We start from the raw sequence: 13,659 nt of genomic DNA, 5'->3' as shown, positions 1-13,659 counted from the left end.
AATGAATGAATTGTCTTTATTGTCATTAATACAGTACAGGTACCATAATGATCTCTGCCCATTACATTCTTGGAACATTGATGCTGACTCTCAGTGCTAAAGCTAAGCTCTCTACCCACTGGGTCCTGAGCACCACGGTCAGTCCCCCTGCTGGGTCACTCAGACCAGGCTGTTGCTGAAGGTGTCTCCTCTCAGCTGCAGGTTGTCTCCTCTCAGCTGGGTGTCCACTTCCTGTCTGGGGACGGCGCGCCCAGGAAGCACGGGAGAGGCCTCACCGCCAAAAAGATGCGGAGTAGTGGGATCTGGCAACAATTAATTTACTCCTCGGTATAGTGATCGACCATACACAAATATCATAAGTGCTCCACACACTACGGTCAATTTAGTTCAACTGATTTGCTTACCCCTGTTTCCGAAAGTAGGTACGTTTTGGTAAGTAGGTACGTTTTGGTAAGTAGGTACGTTTTGGTAAGTAGGTACGTGTTGGAAAGTAGGTACGTTTTGCCTTCTCCTGGCGAACATCTGTCAACAAAAAATCTAGATTTAGACAGAATCTCTTTTGTGAGCAGAGGGCAAGGAGTTTTTTTTCTTTTGCTTCTCCTTGTAACTCTTGTCCACTCTTTTTTCTGGCCCAGTCTGACATGTTGATACTTTTTCCACTCTCTTTCACCTTATTTCCCTCCCTTTCTCCCTCCGTCCCTCCCTCCTTCCCTCACCTCCTCACTGCTGGACGAGGAGCTGGAGGAGCTGTCCCCTTTGCCACATCTCAGGGACACCACCTGGCCGGCCTCGGCAGACATGCGCACACGGGCGAAGCAACTCGAAGTCGGCTGGGGGGGAGAGAGAGAGAGAGAGCGAAGGATTGGGGAGATGAGAGTTGATGTGGCATGATTGAAGATTCCATAGGAGAGAGACAGGATGACACTCGTAAAGTACAGAAGCACAATTATGGCATCGCTATCTAAAGATCACGTTGGGTGTACTGCGCAGGCAATTCCGTTCAAATGAACAGCCTCACTCAAAGGGGTCAAAGGGTCAACAGGTCGCATGATGTTCTACTGGTCTGTCCCAACAAACAGAGCAGTGCATGCCAACATCAACAGTGGGTTGGTAGTATGTCAACAGTGACTCTGTGTCCCAACAACATCAGGAAGGTTCGAGAATCTAGATGAACTGAAGAACCCCATCAGTCAAGTGGGGTTATCACCAGATTTCTCTTTCTCTGTCCAAGAGCAAAGACTGTGCTCCAATTGTCTGATTGTTTTCAACAGCTACTAACAGTATCTAAAACTACTTCTGCTTATTGAGCATAATATAGTCAAAGATTTGGAAAAGGTCTCTGATAGACTTGACGTCTGTTATCTGTAATATCTGCTCTCTTGATCTTTTATTATATCCTCTAATATTAACATGGACACGTGTTTGATACCATTCCTCTGATTTCTACCTCCCCTGTTGAGTAGTGGTGGTTTCGGGGATAGTGAGTTGGACTGGTGATCGGAAGGTCATGAGTTCAAATCCTGCCTGGAACTGTACCCTTGAGTAAGGCACTTAGCCCTAAATTACTTCAGGGAGAATGTCCGTGTAATCTCTAATTGTAAATCGATTTGGATTAAAAGCGTCTGCTAAATGGTAAATTATTATTATTGAGTTGTGATCTCACCACAAAGAAGCCTGGTCTGAAGGCACATCTCTGTGGGTCTCCTCCAGAGCTCTTCAGACAGTCCGTCTCCTTGATCCCAAACGACAGCATCAGGTCGAACGTGTTCATTCCCATGGGGATGACCTGATGGATGAGACAGTTAGATATGTGTGTGATGATGGGTTTCAAAACAAACATACTTATTTAAGTCATTGAAATAAATGGATATAATGTATTCATACTCAGTTTCTTTGATCTGTGATCAACTATGATTGGCTACTGGCATTTGTGTATAATAAATCGATAAATAACATACTTATTTACTATGGTGTAGTATAGTAGTTAGTTATAATATTATAGTAGTTTGTAATGGTAAAGTCATAGTTATAGAACTAGCTCTATGTTCTATGGGTAAAGGTGTAATCAGGAGGGATTCTTCCTAGCAGAAGCATCCAGGGGGGGCCTGAACCCCCCAAACCCAGCAGAGATCACAGAGACAGTTTAAAGACTACCTGCTGGGCTCTAGACTCACCCCAGTAAACAAAGATCGTCCAGATGACGTCTTCCTAGGACGTCCAGATGGCGTCTTTAGGATGTCTTATAGACTACAGAATCATCTTCTGTAGTCCATAAGACGTCCTAAAGACGTCATCTGGACGTCCTAGAAAGACGTCATCTGAACCCACATTCCGGCTTCCCTGAGGACAGAACCACCTGGGCTCTAGACTCACCCTGGTGACAGAGACAGTACCTGTTGGGCTCTAGACTCACCCTGGTGACAGAGACAGTACCTGCTGGGTTCTAAACTCACCCTGGTGACAGAGCCTCGGGTCACCCGGTACAGGCGGGTGGTTGCTAGCCGAGTGTTGACATCACCCAAGGCCAGACCCAGAGCCTTGTCTGCCGTGGAGGACAGGTCCGTCTGATACACAGGAAAGCCTACAGGGTCAAAGGTCACAAATGTCTTATTCCCCTGCTGCTGACCAAACCGGAATTGAACGCAGTTATGAGACAAGGTTTCTGTTGCTCAGTATAAAAGAATGTCGTTTGTTTGTTTCGAAACGTCACATTTTCTGATTGGAGTTGTTTGTTGTGCATGATCAAAATATATATAAATACAGTTTTTCTATAAGTCTGTCACAGCAATGTGGCTTTACTGGTTAACAAGATGCTAAGTACATAATCTAATGTACCATGTTTACATCCAAGTAAAAATGGTACATTCCACTATCCAGTGGAGGCTGGTGGAGGTAGAAATCGGAGGACAGGCTCATAGTAATGCATGGAACAGGATGAGGAATGGCATCAAGCACACAGGTTTGATACCATTCCCGATCTCATTCCATACATTACAATGAGCACGTCCTCCGATTTCTACCTCCACCAGCCTCCACTGGTATACTCAAAACCATGGTAGTTGCTGTTCAGAGTCCCACCACTGGGGGCAGTGTTCGGAGCAGTGACTTACCTGAGCAGTACAGAGACTGCAGCAGGGCGACCAGGAGTACGTACCACCTCATCTTCAGTCTATTATTAAAAAGAGCACATCAATCATCCCTTCATCCATCCCTTAAATACCTCCAGCCTCTGTCCTGCCCCTTCTCTCTCTTTCCTCTGTCTCCTCCTACTTACAGAAGTAGTGACCTTTGTTTTGTTTTGTTTGTTCATGTTTGAATGCCAACTGTATTGATCGACAGGCACTCGGACAGAAATCGGAAGGCGTTCAGTCTGGGAATGGTCAGATTTTGTCAATGTTACCTAAAGGACTTATTTTGTCCCTTGTAAAAAAATAAGAATAAGTTGCAGTAAAATTAAGGCAAATAAATTCAGGAGACACAACATCTTTGTCCCCTGTCAGAGGCAGACAACGAATTAATTCATTATAAAAAGGACCATCAAAAGGACAAAGCAACAATGCTTTTTTTTCTACCCATTGTTCCTTTTAATTAAAGTTTTTCAATATAAAAAATACATCATACTTCACAATAGGGTACAGAACATTAGAACATTATCTCCAGTTATTGCGAACAATAAATTAAACAACAACAACAGAATAATTACAACATATCTATAAACAGGACATTCATCAGCTTTGTGAAGCTTGTCTGTAAAGGGTCACACAGCTCAGCTTCCACTCACAGCGTGTGTTGGTCATTCCAACACACTCAAAATTCCATTCCACACTCAAAATTCCAGGCTGAAAGTCTTTCCTCAATTCATTGCATACTCTCTTTGTCTCCTTAGCTAAACACATCTAGACCACCAATGCAATTTTCAAGTGCGGGAAAGAGAACACAAGAAGTCATGGAACCCTTCACCTCAAAGTGTGCATGTGTTGACTTGTGTTACAAAAATACAGTATATTTCCCAGCATATTGTGTTACACCAAGTGGACAAGTGCACACTTCAGCAGAGGGTAAGTAAGCCAATGGGAAGGACTCATTTTCATCTATTCTTTCTTGTCCCTACAGTACCAGACAAGCACTGGTACCCTTCAGCACAAATAAATCTAAATTGGAGAGGAAAATGGAAAGTGCCCTGGCTGAAAGCATGAAGTAAAACTGTCTGAACGCCTCTGGCAGGAATGTAGAAGCTGCAAGGTTTGGATCGATTTCAATTCAATTCGTGAATTGAATTTCAACCCATTTTCTGCACTAAGTGAACTAAAATTCGAATGCTATGATGTTACACGGCTTCTGGGGACAAGAATCTGTCGGTTCCTTCCTTCCTTCCTTCCTCCCTCCCTCCCTCCCTTCCTTCCTTCCTTCCTTCCTTCCTCCCTTCCTCCCTCTCTCCCTCCCTCCCCGCTACCACCCTCTTCATCGCACCAGTGTTCCCATCAGAGGTTCCATGGCGGCCAGGAAGCAGGCCTCAAACTCCTGGTCGGAGAACCGCGCCACTGACTGGCGAGCGTTCCTGCAGATCTCCAGCCGGGCCGCAGGCGTCAGGGCCAGGATCCGCTCCATGGCGTCCGCGTAGCTGTCCTCGTCGTCGGCCAGGAAGCCCGTCTGCCCTCCCTCGTAGGGCACCACGATGTCCAGCTTGGGGCCTCCGGACTTGTGGGCCAGGATGACGGTTCCTGCCGCCATGCACTCCACCACACCTGGGGACAGATGTTAGAGAAGAGGGGTCAGTGTAAGACCTGGATATGTGTGGCCGGGCGGCAACCTCCTGGATAGACACTGCCGGACAGAGTGATGTGACTACGTAGTAGCACCATAAACTCCCTCGTGTGAAATTACATTTCCATGACATATTAAGACATTGAGCAAAGTACATTTTGGCGATATACAAGGTAAAATAACCCTAGCCACGGAACGAGGTTGTTTTGACCTACGCCACAGAACTGAAAAAGGACGGAGGTTATTTTTTCACCTATGCCAAAGTGTTCGTTCCACATGGTGTGCAGCCCCACGGTCGCCTCCCCCAGCTCTCTCTTCAGCTCCTCGAAGGGCACGTTCAGCTTAAACTCCACCCTGTCCACCACCCCCAGCTCCAGGCACAGCCCCCTCAACATCAGCACCCTGTCGTTATCCTCCTGGTTCCGGCAGCCGCCGATCAGCACCAGCTTCAGTGCCTCCCGCCCGCCCGGCCCCGACCCGGCCGCCCTCCTGTCCAGGAGCTTCTTGAACGCCCGGATCTGCAGCCGGTGGTCCTTCTCCGGGCGGAACTGGCCGACGGAGACGATCGAGTGGCACTTCCTGTCCCCCGCCTCGTCCAACGGGATGTCCAGGAAGGCCGAGACGTCGCAGGGGGGGTAGACGATGCTGGTGCGGTGCGGGGCGCGCCACAGAGCCAGGATGTGGCCCAGGGTCCAGGTGGAGTTGACCATGACCACGTCGCTGCAGCAGCCAGCGAGGCCGTAGAGCAGGGCGAACAGGCAGTAGTACACCACCTTGACCGCACTTAGGAACAGGTTGTTGGAGATGTAGTCGGCGTTGTTAAACCTGGGGGCATGAGAGAGGAAAGGGGTGAGGGGTGAGGATGATAGGGTTAGCTAGCAACACTCAGCGAAAGACTATTTCCACTGACCAATCGATGAGTTAATATTCGTATATGAACCAAACAACTCTGAGAGTGAACAAGAGTGGGAACACTTTCTGGCAAAACAGGGTTTCTAACATTTTCTACGATGTTGAAAGCTAGCATAGGCAACAACTCTGTAAATGTTGTCCTTTGTCCTTGTCTTTTGGGGGGAGGGTTGTTGGAAAGTCACTACAATTCAGAACCAATAAAATGGCAACTGCGCTCAGACAGGGTTCCATTCAACTGACTGGGATATGAACGATAGCTAATCGCCAGACCTCCATAAGAGACATGACAACAAAGTGATATGGAGGTATGGCTATTGGCTACTACACCAGATAAGACCCAGGTAGTTGCACCTAGTGCAATGTCCTATAACAATAACGACATGATAATGATACAATGTTGATAAAAATCCCACTTGTAAAAAAAACTTCCAAACTCTTGAAAATGTGCTCATACTGTATACTTCCCCCAGAATTCCCTGTGTTAGAGACCTGTGGCTAAAAAACAGACGGGGTGATTACCTGGGGTTCCTCTCGTGCACGACAGACAGCATGTCAGTGCTGATGGTGGGGTAGTGCACGTAGCTGCCCACCTGGCAGCCCCCTAGGTAGCGGAACACAGGCAACGTGAAGGCGTAGCCCATGGAGTCGACGTAGACGTCGGGGACGAACTCTGTGAGCGCCTCCCAGCCCAGGAACACGGAGCCCACGCTCTGGCCCAGTAAGGTGAAGTGGGGGAACGAGGTGGGCTCCACCAGCAGACGGTGTTTCAGGAACACGAACTGGACGGGCCTGGGCAGCCGGATGTTGAAGCGCTGGTGAGCGCCGTCCAGGATCTGCTGGGCCGTGACGCCCTGGTCCCCGGTGTACACCACGAAGTTGACGTCCTGGTACCTGGGGGAAATGAATGAGTGAGTGAGTGAGTTAACTGAACAGAGGCTAATATAGGCTATTCAGCCCCTCTTGGAGGAGCATTCAAAGTGGAATCGCTTCTTTGTTGTTGTTGTTGTTAAGAGCCATATAAGAATTGCAGGATGTGGCCTTGTTGTCTTGTTTTGTCATTATGTGTGTTTTAAAAGAAAATAAAGAAACATTTGATCACAAAAAAAAGAGCCATATAAGAAATCCAAGAGAGAACAGTCAAAGACTAGTTCAGGTTTTCATATTTCTAAGTGTGCCTACTTGTGTATCAATAGACGATACGGAATTGAGCTTCACGCATGTCAGGGTGATAACAATATGATTAAATATGATTATACACTGGGGGGTGCAGAAACACAGTTTGTAGGCTCCCCCCTCTTCTTGAACCCGAACCCTACTAACTGTACCTATTCTGCAGAGCCCTGAGGGCGCACCACAGCACTCTCTCCCCTAGCCTACTGTACCTATTCTGCAGAGCCCTGAGGGCGCACCACAGCACTCTCTCCCCGCCGCCCCCCGCGTTGCAGTAGGGGTGGAAGAACGCCACCGTGGGACGTCCGTCACCACGCGCCCTCCGCGCGGTCCTGTTCGCCTGCAGCCACACGCGCACGCCCAGGACCAGGACCACCAGGAGGGTCGTCAGGAGCACGGTCAGGAACAGCATGGGCAGCAGCAATGACCACAACAACCTGGGAAACATTGAAAGATTATGGTCATAGATCATACTATAGGCATAGTCATATATACTTTTCAGTCATGAAACTAATAATTAATCATTAATCATTTAATAAAGAGAGTATCTGATTGGTCGGTGACATGATTCCACCCCTGGCTGTCTCTCTTCTTCTTCTTCAATGCAAACGAACAAACCAAAACAACTGAATATATGAAACTTTTAATAACCATAAACTCATCACATGAAGAAGAAGCCATATACAATTTATGCAAACCTGATTAAATCGCCCAAGTGGAGGGCGAGATGATCGTGCCCAGACATTTTGATCATAGATATTGTGTACGTATAGATATCTATTATCCTGACAACGCACAACATAAACCATGAACCGGTAGGGATTTTTTTCAGTTGGCGTTAATCTGCTCAGTAATGGTAGATGGATTTGCGCCCCCTACCGTACCGGGGTAGAATCTTCGGTTTTTAAAAGATAATACTGATCAGGACAGGCATCCCTCATAATGAAGTCTAGGCTCACATTGAAGTCTATGGGACTGACCACTTTTGAATGATAGATTATTATTTGCTCAAATACTTGAAGCACAGTCATGCATTACATACTAGTCTAAACAGTTAGCAGAAATAATGACAAGGGGGTTAGGGTTAGGCACCAGACTGCATTTGGGATCAATTCCTGTTAGGCCTATGACTCAAAGCCCTGTTCAAAAAGTACATTTTAACTTATAAACAAACAAGTCTACCAAAAATCAATACAGCACTCCGCCTCCTCTCTCTGGCTTACCCCCCCAACCTCTTGCATAAGTCTTGTCCACACTGAACATGAGGGTTCTCCTAATATTAGCTGTTTTGAACTTTGACCAACTCCTTAAGAAAGGAGACTGCACTCAAACACGGTAAGTTATATTACCTTACGGTACACTGTGACATTATGTTAATAACACTTGCTTGACATGTCAAGATACATCAAGACATGTTGACGTGTCAAGATACAAATGTATTTGAAAAAGAGCTGATGCCCGAAAAATAGTGTACGTGTCAAAGCATTCAGAGAGAAATCATGTGAAATGATAACAGGACAAATGTATGTCATAAGATTATGCCGTTAGGTAATTTCACAGATTCAATTCTTGTGTTTGTGGTTCAACACTGTTTGTTTTGTCTTCCTCAGTGACCAAGTTCTCTCAATCACAGTCACAACACAGGAAGAAGCGGATATACTGAAGAACATATCCAGCCAATATGAGGTATAATAATAATAATAATAATAATAATAATAATGAGATAAGCTAAAACTTCCCTTTGTTGGAAAGGACATTTAGTATAATTCTGCATTGCTGTTGAACTGACAACAGTGGCACTGCCATCACTGTTGTTGATGTACGGTAATACAATACGTTGTTCCCTAGACTTTATCTTGTACTTCTTGAAGGTATCTTTTATTATTATTTATTTATTACCTTACTTATTCTACTTTATTCTATTATTGTTGATTTTGTATTCTGCCGCTATTGCTGCTATTGTTGACTGTTGATTTTGTACTTCTGCATTGATTGATTGTGATTGATTGATTGATTGTGTTCTTCTGAAATGCCAATGTCGAAGAACCTGAACCTAAGACTTTTACTCTGTGTACCCGTACATTAGATATAATAAAATAAATTCTGATTCTGATTCATATACTGTAAGGTGTGAATGTTGTGTGTGATCATGATCTCCCAGACCGTGTTGTGGCAACCTGCATCCCCTTACTACATCAAAGCCGATTCGGAGGTTCACCTGTTCGTTCCTGCAAATACCTCAGGGACAGTCACAGACCTGCTACAGGGACACCGTCTAACATACAAGTATGTCATGTGGATGAACAATATCATAATAACAACGTTGATTCAGTAGTTATGCACTTATGACCATTATGACACTACGACATCAAGTAAGCTTGACTATGAAACATAATATTAAAGTCGTCTCAATTAATACCCCCAGAGATATTTAGGACGTGTTATGTTATTGTTTCAGATTGTTACTGGAAAACACAGAGGAACTGATTGAGATGCAAACCAGAAACAACACTGACCCTCGAAGCATGACTTCCTATTATGATAGATACCATTCACTGGAGGATGTAAGAGAGCTGGGCCCTGTTGGAATATTTGAAGTGCATCCTCCGTTCCTGCCTCCCTTCCTCCCTTCCTCCCTTCCTCCCTTCCTCCCTCAGTCATCAATGATCTAACATGAGTGGATTGATCAGTCATACAGTCAAGCTTGTCATTGCATTGTTTCCATCCATCACGTCACATCGGATGAGGGATGTCGTCAAGGAAGGGTGGAAGGAAGGATGCCCTCTTAAGAGTATTCAAATGAGGCCCTAGTCAGACAGTACACTACCTGCTCTGTTAGTGATATTCTCTACCTGCAGATGCAAAGCTCTGTAAACATGCAGATGCATGTGGACACAGATGTACAGCATGTTTACAGATCTTTGAATCCGCAGGTAAACCAGAGCCCCGTTTGAATGCTCTTAAGAGGGCATCCTTCCTTCCACCAGCCTCCACTGCTGTGCATGCTGACCATGTAAACATGCTGTCTCCTCTGTAGATATATTACTGGATCGATAAGACAACCCAGGAGCACCCTGACATGGTCAAAACCATACTGATTGGCTCATCTTTTGAGAAGCGACCGCTCTATGTCCTAAAGGTGCCCAAAACAGGTTTTTTGTAAGACCTCCTTAAACCAAATCAGTGTTGTGTTTTGAAATTAATGTGTTTGTCAGTAGACAAGCATCAGAAATGATAGCAATCATTTTGTTATCTTTTCCAGTTGTCTGCGCAAGAGAGAGAGGGAAAAGGAGCGATGTGGCTTGACTGTGGAATTCACGCCAGAGAGTGGATCTCCCCGGCGTTCTGCTTGTGGTTTGTGCAATATGTCAGTACCATGCTTCTATCATCCCCCTTTCAACCACTGTAAACAGGTCGTAAACAGGTCGTGTACTGTCCATCTGTCACGATGTTATAGATGATATCACCCGACAAATGCATTGGGTTTAATATTTCTAACTTGCCTGGCACTTCTTTTAATGTTTCAAACAGTGGCATCAACGTGTTGATTCTCACTTGTGTCCTTTCCTCAGACCATAGCATCTTATAATAAAAACAACGACACCACTCGCTTGCTGAACAGCATGGACATCTATGTCCTCCCTGTCATGAACCCTGATGGATACAAGCACACATGGACACCGGTAAGGTTTATGAGGACTAGGAAGTGGTATTGACTTGAACAAGTGGGGCCAGTCTGAGTTATATCTGGATCTGGGATCCTTTAGAGGGTGGGATCTGGGATCCAGACAACAGTGGCCGCCCAGACACTTTTTTTTGTAAACAGCTGAGAGAGTGGCTGGAGAAATGTAACCATTCTCAATTTCATAGACGGAGCTATGGATTCAAGGACTGACCATCCATTAGATAAACATTATTGTTGACTTATTTAGTTATTTTTGCTATACCTGTTTGTTTACAATTATATTGTATACAAACAATGGAATAAAACAGGCTTGTATTTTGAGTTTTGATGGGGGTAAAACGGTTACAGAACAAAGTTAAATTCTTCAATCAATGCCTATATATAATTAATTTAAATGTAACATTAAAATGTATGTATGAATTCCATTTTGCACCTTCTCTTACTCCTAAAGAACTATTACATACAGATCTGTGCACCCTGTTTTTAGGGAAATCGTATGTGGAGAAAGAATCGTTCCACAAGCAAGGAAAGCCACTGTTTTGGTGCCGACCTCAATAGAAACTTTGATGCAAACTGGTGCAGTAAGTCTGACAAACACACTTTGTTTTACAGTCCCACAGTATTACCGCTAATATTAATTTTGTATTGTAATTTAATTACGTTGTAACAATTGGACAATATAGTGTTTAATTGATTCTTAATAGATTGAGTAAAACTTATAGAGCACAAAGAGCTTAAATCAATTGTCTCCAAAGAGGCCTTTTATTAAGCAAAGTCACATGAGCGCAGAGAGAGAATAGCAGACAAAAAGCAACAAGCAAGTAGCCAAAAAGCCCCTCCTGTCAGAGGGACAAGCATTAGTTTCCTGCCTGATGAAGTCACTATTCTTGCTTGACCAATCATAATCTTCTACACCACAGTTCTTGGCCCAACTCTTCAGGAAGGGAAAGCCTTCCTCCAGAGCCAGATTCCCCAGCATGCAGCAAGACTTCAATTCTCAGTATTAAATGATATAAAACTACAACAATAGCAGCAAAAAGGTTATGTTGTATTCAAAATACTCGCTTTGCAAGTGTGAGGCCCAGGTTCAGTCTTCGCTCTACAACTCTGTCCCCCCAGGGCTGATGTTTGAACTGGTCGCCTCACTTTGTGTGGGTTGATGTGGGTTGTTGAAACGTGTGTGGGTTGAAAACGTTCATATGAAATGTACGTGTGCTCCTGAAAAATGGGCTTGAAAAGCCACACGTTGTAGTAGAACTGGGACAGAAAAGCAGTGTGTACCTAGGGTACCTACTACTTTTAGTGATCACTAGTTCACGTCAAGTCCCCGCTGCGCCCTTGTCTCTCCAGCGGAGGGCGCCTCTCCCTGGCCCTGTGATGAGACCTACTGTGGACAGTTCCCAGAGTCGGAGCCCGAGGTACAAGCTGTGGCCAACTTCCTCCGCAGCCACAAGGACTCTGTCAAGCTCTACATGTCCATCCACTCCTACTCTCAGATGCTGCTCTTCCCATACTCCTGCTCACACGACGAGGTGGAGAATCACGACGAGCTGGTGAGCGGATAGAGATGAACGGACAGTTAGAATGATGTGTGTTGTCATGGTGGTTGGTCACTGCATACTGTACATACATATCTTTTGGAGTTTGCATGGGAGATCTTTGTTTTTTCATCCCCTGGGCTTACAGTATGTTATGTTATTTTATTTTGAACAGCTGGAGATGGTCACAGAGGCAGCCATGAAAATCAGAAGATACTACCGAAATAACTACAAATATGGTTCAGGAGCACAAACGATATGTGAGTCCTTCTCTGTTAAAAACAACACTGAGTCACACTTCTGCTACTCTCATACAGTTAGTAGGACAAAGCTCCAGTCCTGCTGTGTCACATAATATGATCATAACTGCCAAAGAACTGAGTTTATCGCTATATTAAAGAGGAGCTGTTTACCAGACACAGATGAAGCCAAATCCTGGACTAAATCACACTTTCAAATAATAATCTCCATTGAAGATGCTCTGACTATAGCCTAAGGATTATAGGCTTAATTTTTGCCTAGAAAATGGGGGAATGGCTTTCTTAGATACCATTCCTTTTTAAAAACCTATTACCACCACGCAACGATGTGAAGTGCTTTGTGTTACCCTGTTCCTCATATCCAGATCTAGCCCCCGGTGGTTCTGATGATTGGGCCTACAACCTTGGCATCCGCTACTCTTTCACCTTTGAGCTTCAGGACCGCGGGCGATACGGATTCCTCCTGCCACCATCATTAATCTCTAGGGCCTGCAACGAGGCCCTCCTTGCAGTGAAGACCATTGCTCTTAGAGTTATAGAGAAAACCCAGTAACACTCTCTTTGCTCCAGATGAAAAAAGAAGAAATCTGTAGAAGCAAGCATCTTTTTGACCAGGCTTCCTAATAAAATAAGATTAAATGAGTCTTGCCTGGATACATAAACGAGAAATAGAAATAAAATACCATCTAATGTTGTCAGAAGTGATCCCATGTATCAACCAGTTTAGTTTTTTCTGTAAATAACAGTATGAACCATATTGAGATTGAGAATGTTTAGTTTGGTCCCTTTTTTTTTTTTTTTTTCAACTTATACAATTCATAATACAGATATTAAAATATATCAGCGTCAAATCAATGTAGCCTATTGTTAGACTTGCCAAATGTTTAGTGTGAGCTAGTCAAGTTAATTAAATTAATCTCATCGCACAAACGTCAGATAACAACATTTAAGTAATTAAAAAGTAAGAAAACTTGAGTGAAGGTAACTTTTGAAATAAAACATAATTTGTGTTTTATTTTTCTTGTCTTCTTGTAAAGTTTCTCCCTGAGTCCTGGGCTTGCGACTTTGATGGGGACTTGTAGTTCATATTCTGAACCTGTAGGTGGCGACATCTGGGTTAAGTCCTACATTTCTCTGCAATCAAAGAAAAGAAAAGACGTCCCCCACATCCCCACATGACGGCGGATAGGGGAGCCCCTGCCTGCCACTGAGATACAAGAATACAAACTTGTCATTTCAAGAGGTAGCGAATCCCCCGGACCTTACGAAAATAGATGCGACACCAAATCAATATTTTGGGTGAGGATATGTTTTAACTACAATGCACGAA

The 13,659-nt window shown here is 44.5% G+C and overlaps 4 protein-coding genes across 7 annotated transcripts in view; 2 read left to right on the top strand and 2 right to left on the bottom strand.

Annotated features, from left to right (window-relative positions):
- Positions 1-3,240, bottom strand: spp2 (secreted phosphoprotein 2). The gene is made up of 6 exons (XM_080530528.1): positions 3,111-3,240; positions 2,454-2,581; positions 1,664-1,786; positions 717-830; positions 405-522; positions 1-302 (listed from the first exon to the last, which is right to left on the bottom strand). The coding sequence occupies exons 1-6, from the start codon at positions 3,160-3,162 to the stop codon at positions 160-162; spliced, it is 678 nt and encodes a 225-aa protein (XP_080386654.1). The 5' UTR covers positions 3,163-3,240; the 3' UTR covers positions 1-159.
- A 1,220-nt stretch (positions 3,241-4,460) lies between these two features.
- alg11 (ALG11 alpha-1,2-mannosyltransferase) lies at positions 4,461-7,661 on the bottom strand. Of its 2 annotated transcripts, XM_080530816.1 has the most exons (5): positions 7,545-7,661; positions 7,059-7,283; positions 6,196-6,567; positions 5,018-5,589; positions 4,461-4,745 (listed from the first exon to the last, which is right to left on the bottom strand). In XM_080530816.1, the coding sequence occupies exons 1-5, from the start codon at positions 7,646-7,648 to the stop codon at positions 4,462-4,464; spliced, it is 1,557 nt and encodes a 518-aa protein (XP_080386942.1). In that variant the 5' UTR covers positions 7,649-7,661; the 3' UTR covers position 4,461. The 2 variants fall into 2 exon arrangements, with proteins under 2 accessions (XP_080386942.1, XP_080386943.1); XM_080530817.1 differs by lacking the exon at positions 7,545-7,661 and having other exon boundaries at positions 7,059-7,406.
- Positions 7,662-8,058: 397 nt separating this feature from the next.
- On the top strand, positions 8,059-13,344 carry cpb2 (carboxypeptidase B2 (plasma)). The gene is made up of 11 exons (XM_080531296.1): positions 8,059-8,181; positions 8,457-8,532; positions 9,008-9,132; positions 9,305-9,410; positions 9,884-9,985; positions 10,109-10,213; positions 10,419-10,529; positions 11,019-11,112; positions 11,882-12,084; positions 12,245-12,329; positions 12,695-13,344. Exons 1-11 carry the CDS (start codon positions 8,108-8,110, stop codon positions 12,880-12,882), a joined length of 1,269 nt encoding a protein of 422 aa, XP_080387422.1. The 5' UTR covers positions 8,059-8,107; the 3' UTR covers positions 12,883-13,344.
- Positions 13,345-13,394: 50 nt separating this feature from the next.
- zc3h13 (zinc finger CCCH-type containing 13) overlaps positions 13,395-13,659 on the top strand; it is a 28,453-nt gene continuing 28,188 nt past the window's right edge. For all 3 annotated transcript variants that reach the window (XM_080531295.1, XM_080531293.1, XM_080531294.1), the window contains exon 1: positions 13,395-13,628. The gene's annotated coding sequence lies outside the window, so the exon portion shown is untranslated. The remainder of the gene's footprint in view (positions 13,629-13,659) is intronic.

The sequence above is a fragment of the Nansenia antarctica genome (assembly GCF_963989245.1).
Source record: "Nansenia antarctica genome assembly, chromosome: 5".
NCBI classification, from domain to species: domain Eukaryota; kingdom Metazoa; phylum Chordata; class Actinopteri; order Argentiniformes; family Microstomatidae; genus Nansenia; species Nansenia antarctica.
Note: the sequence above shows the minus strand (reverse complement) of the source record. Positions and strands in the feature narration are given on the sequence as shown.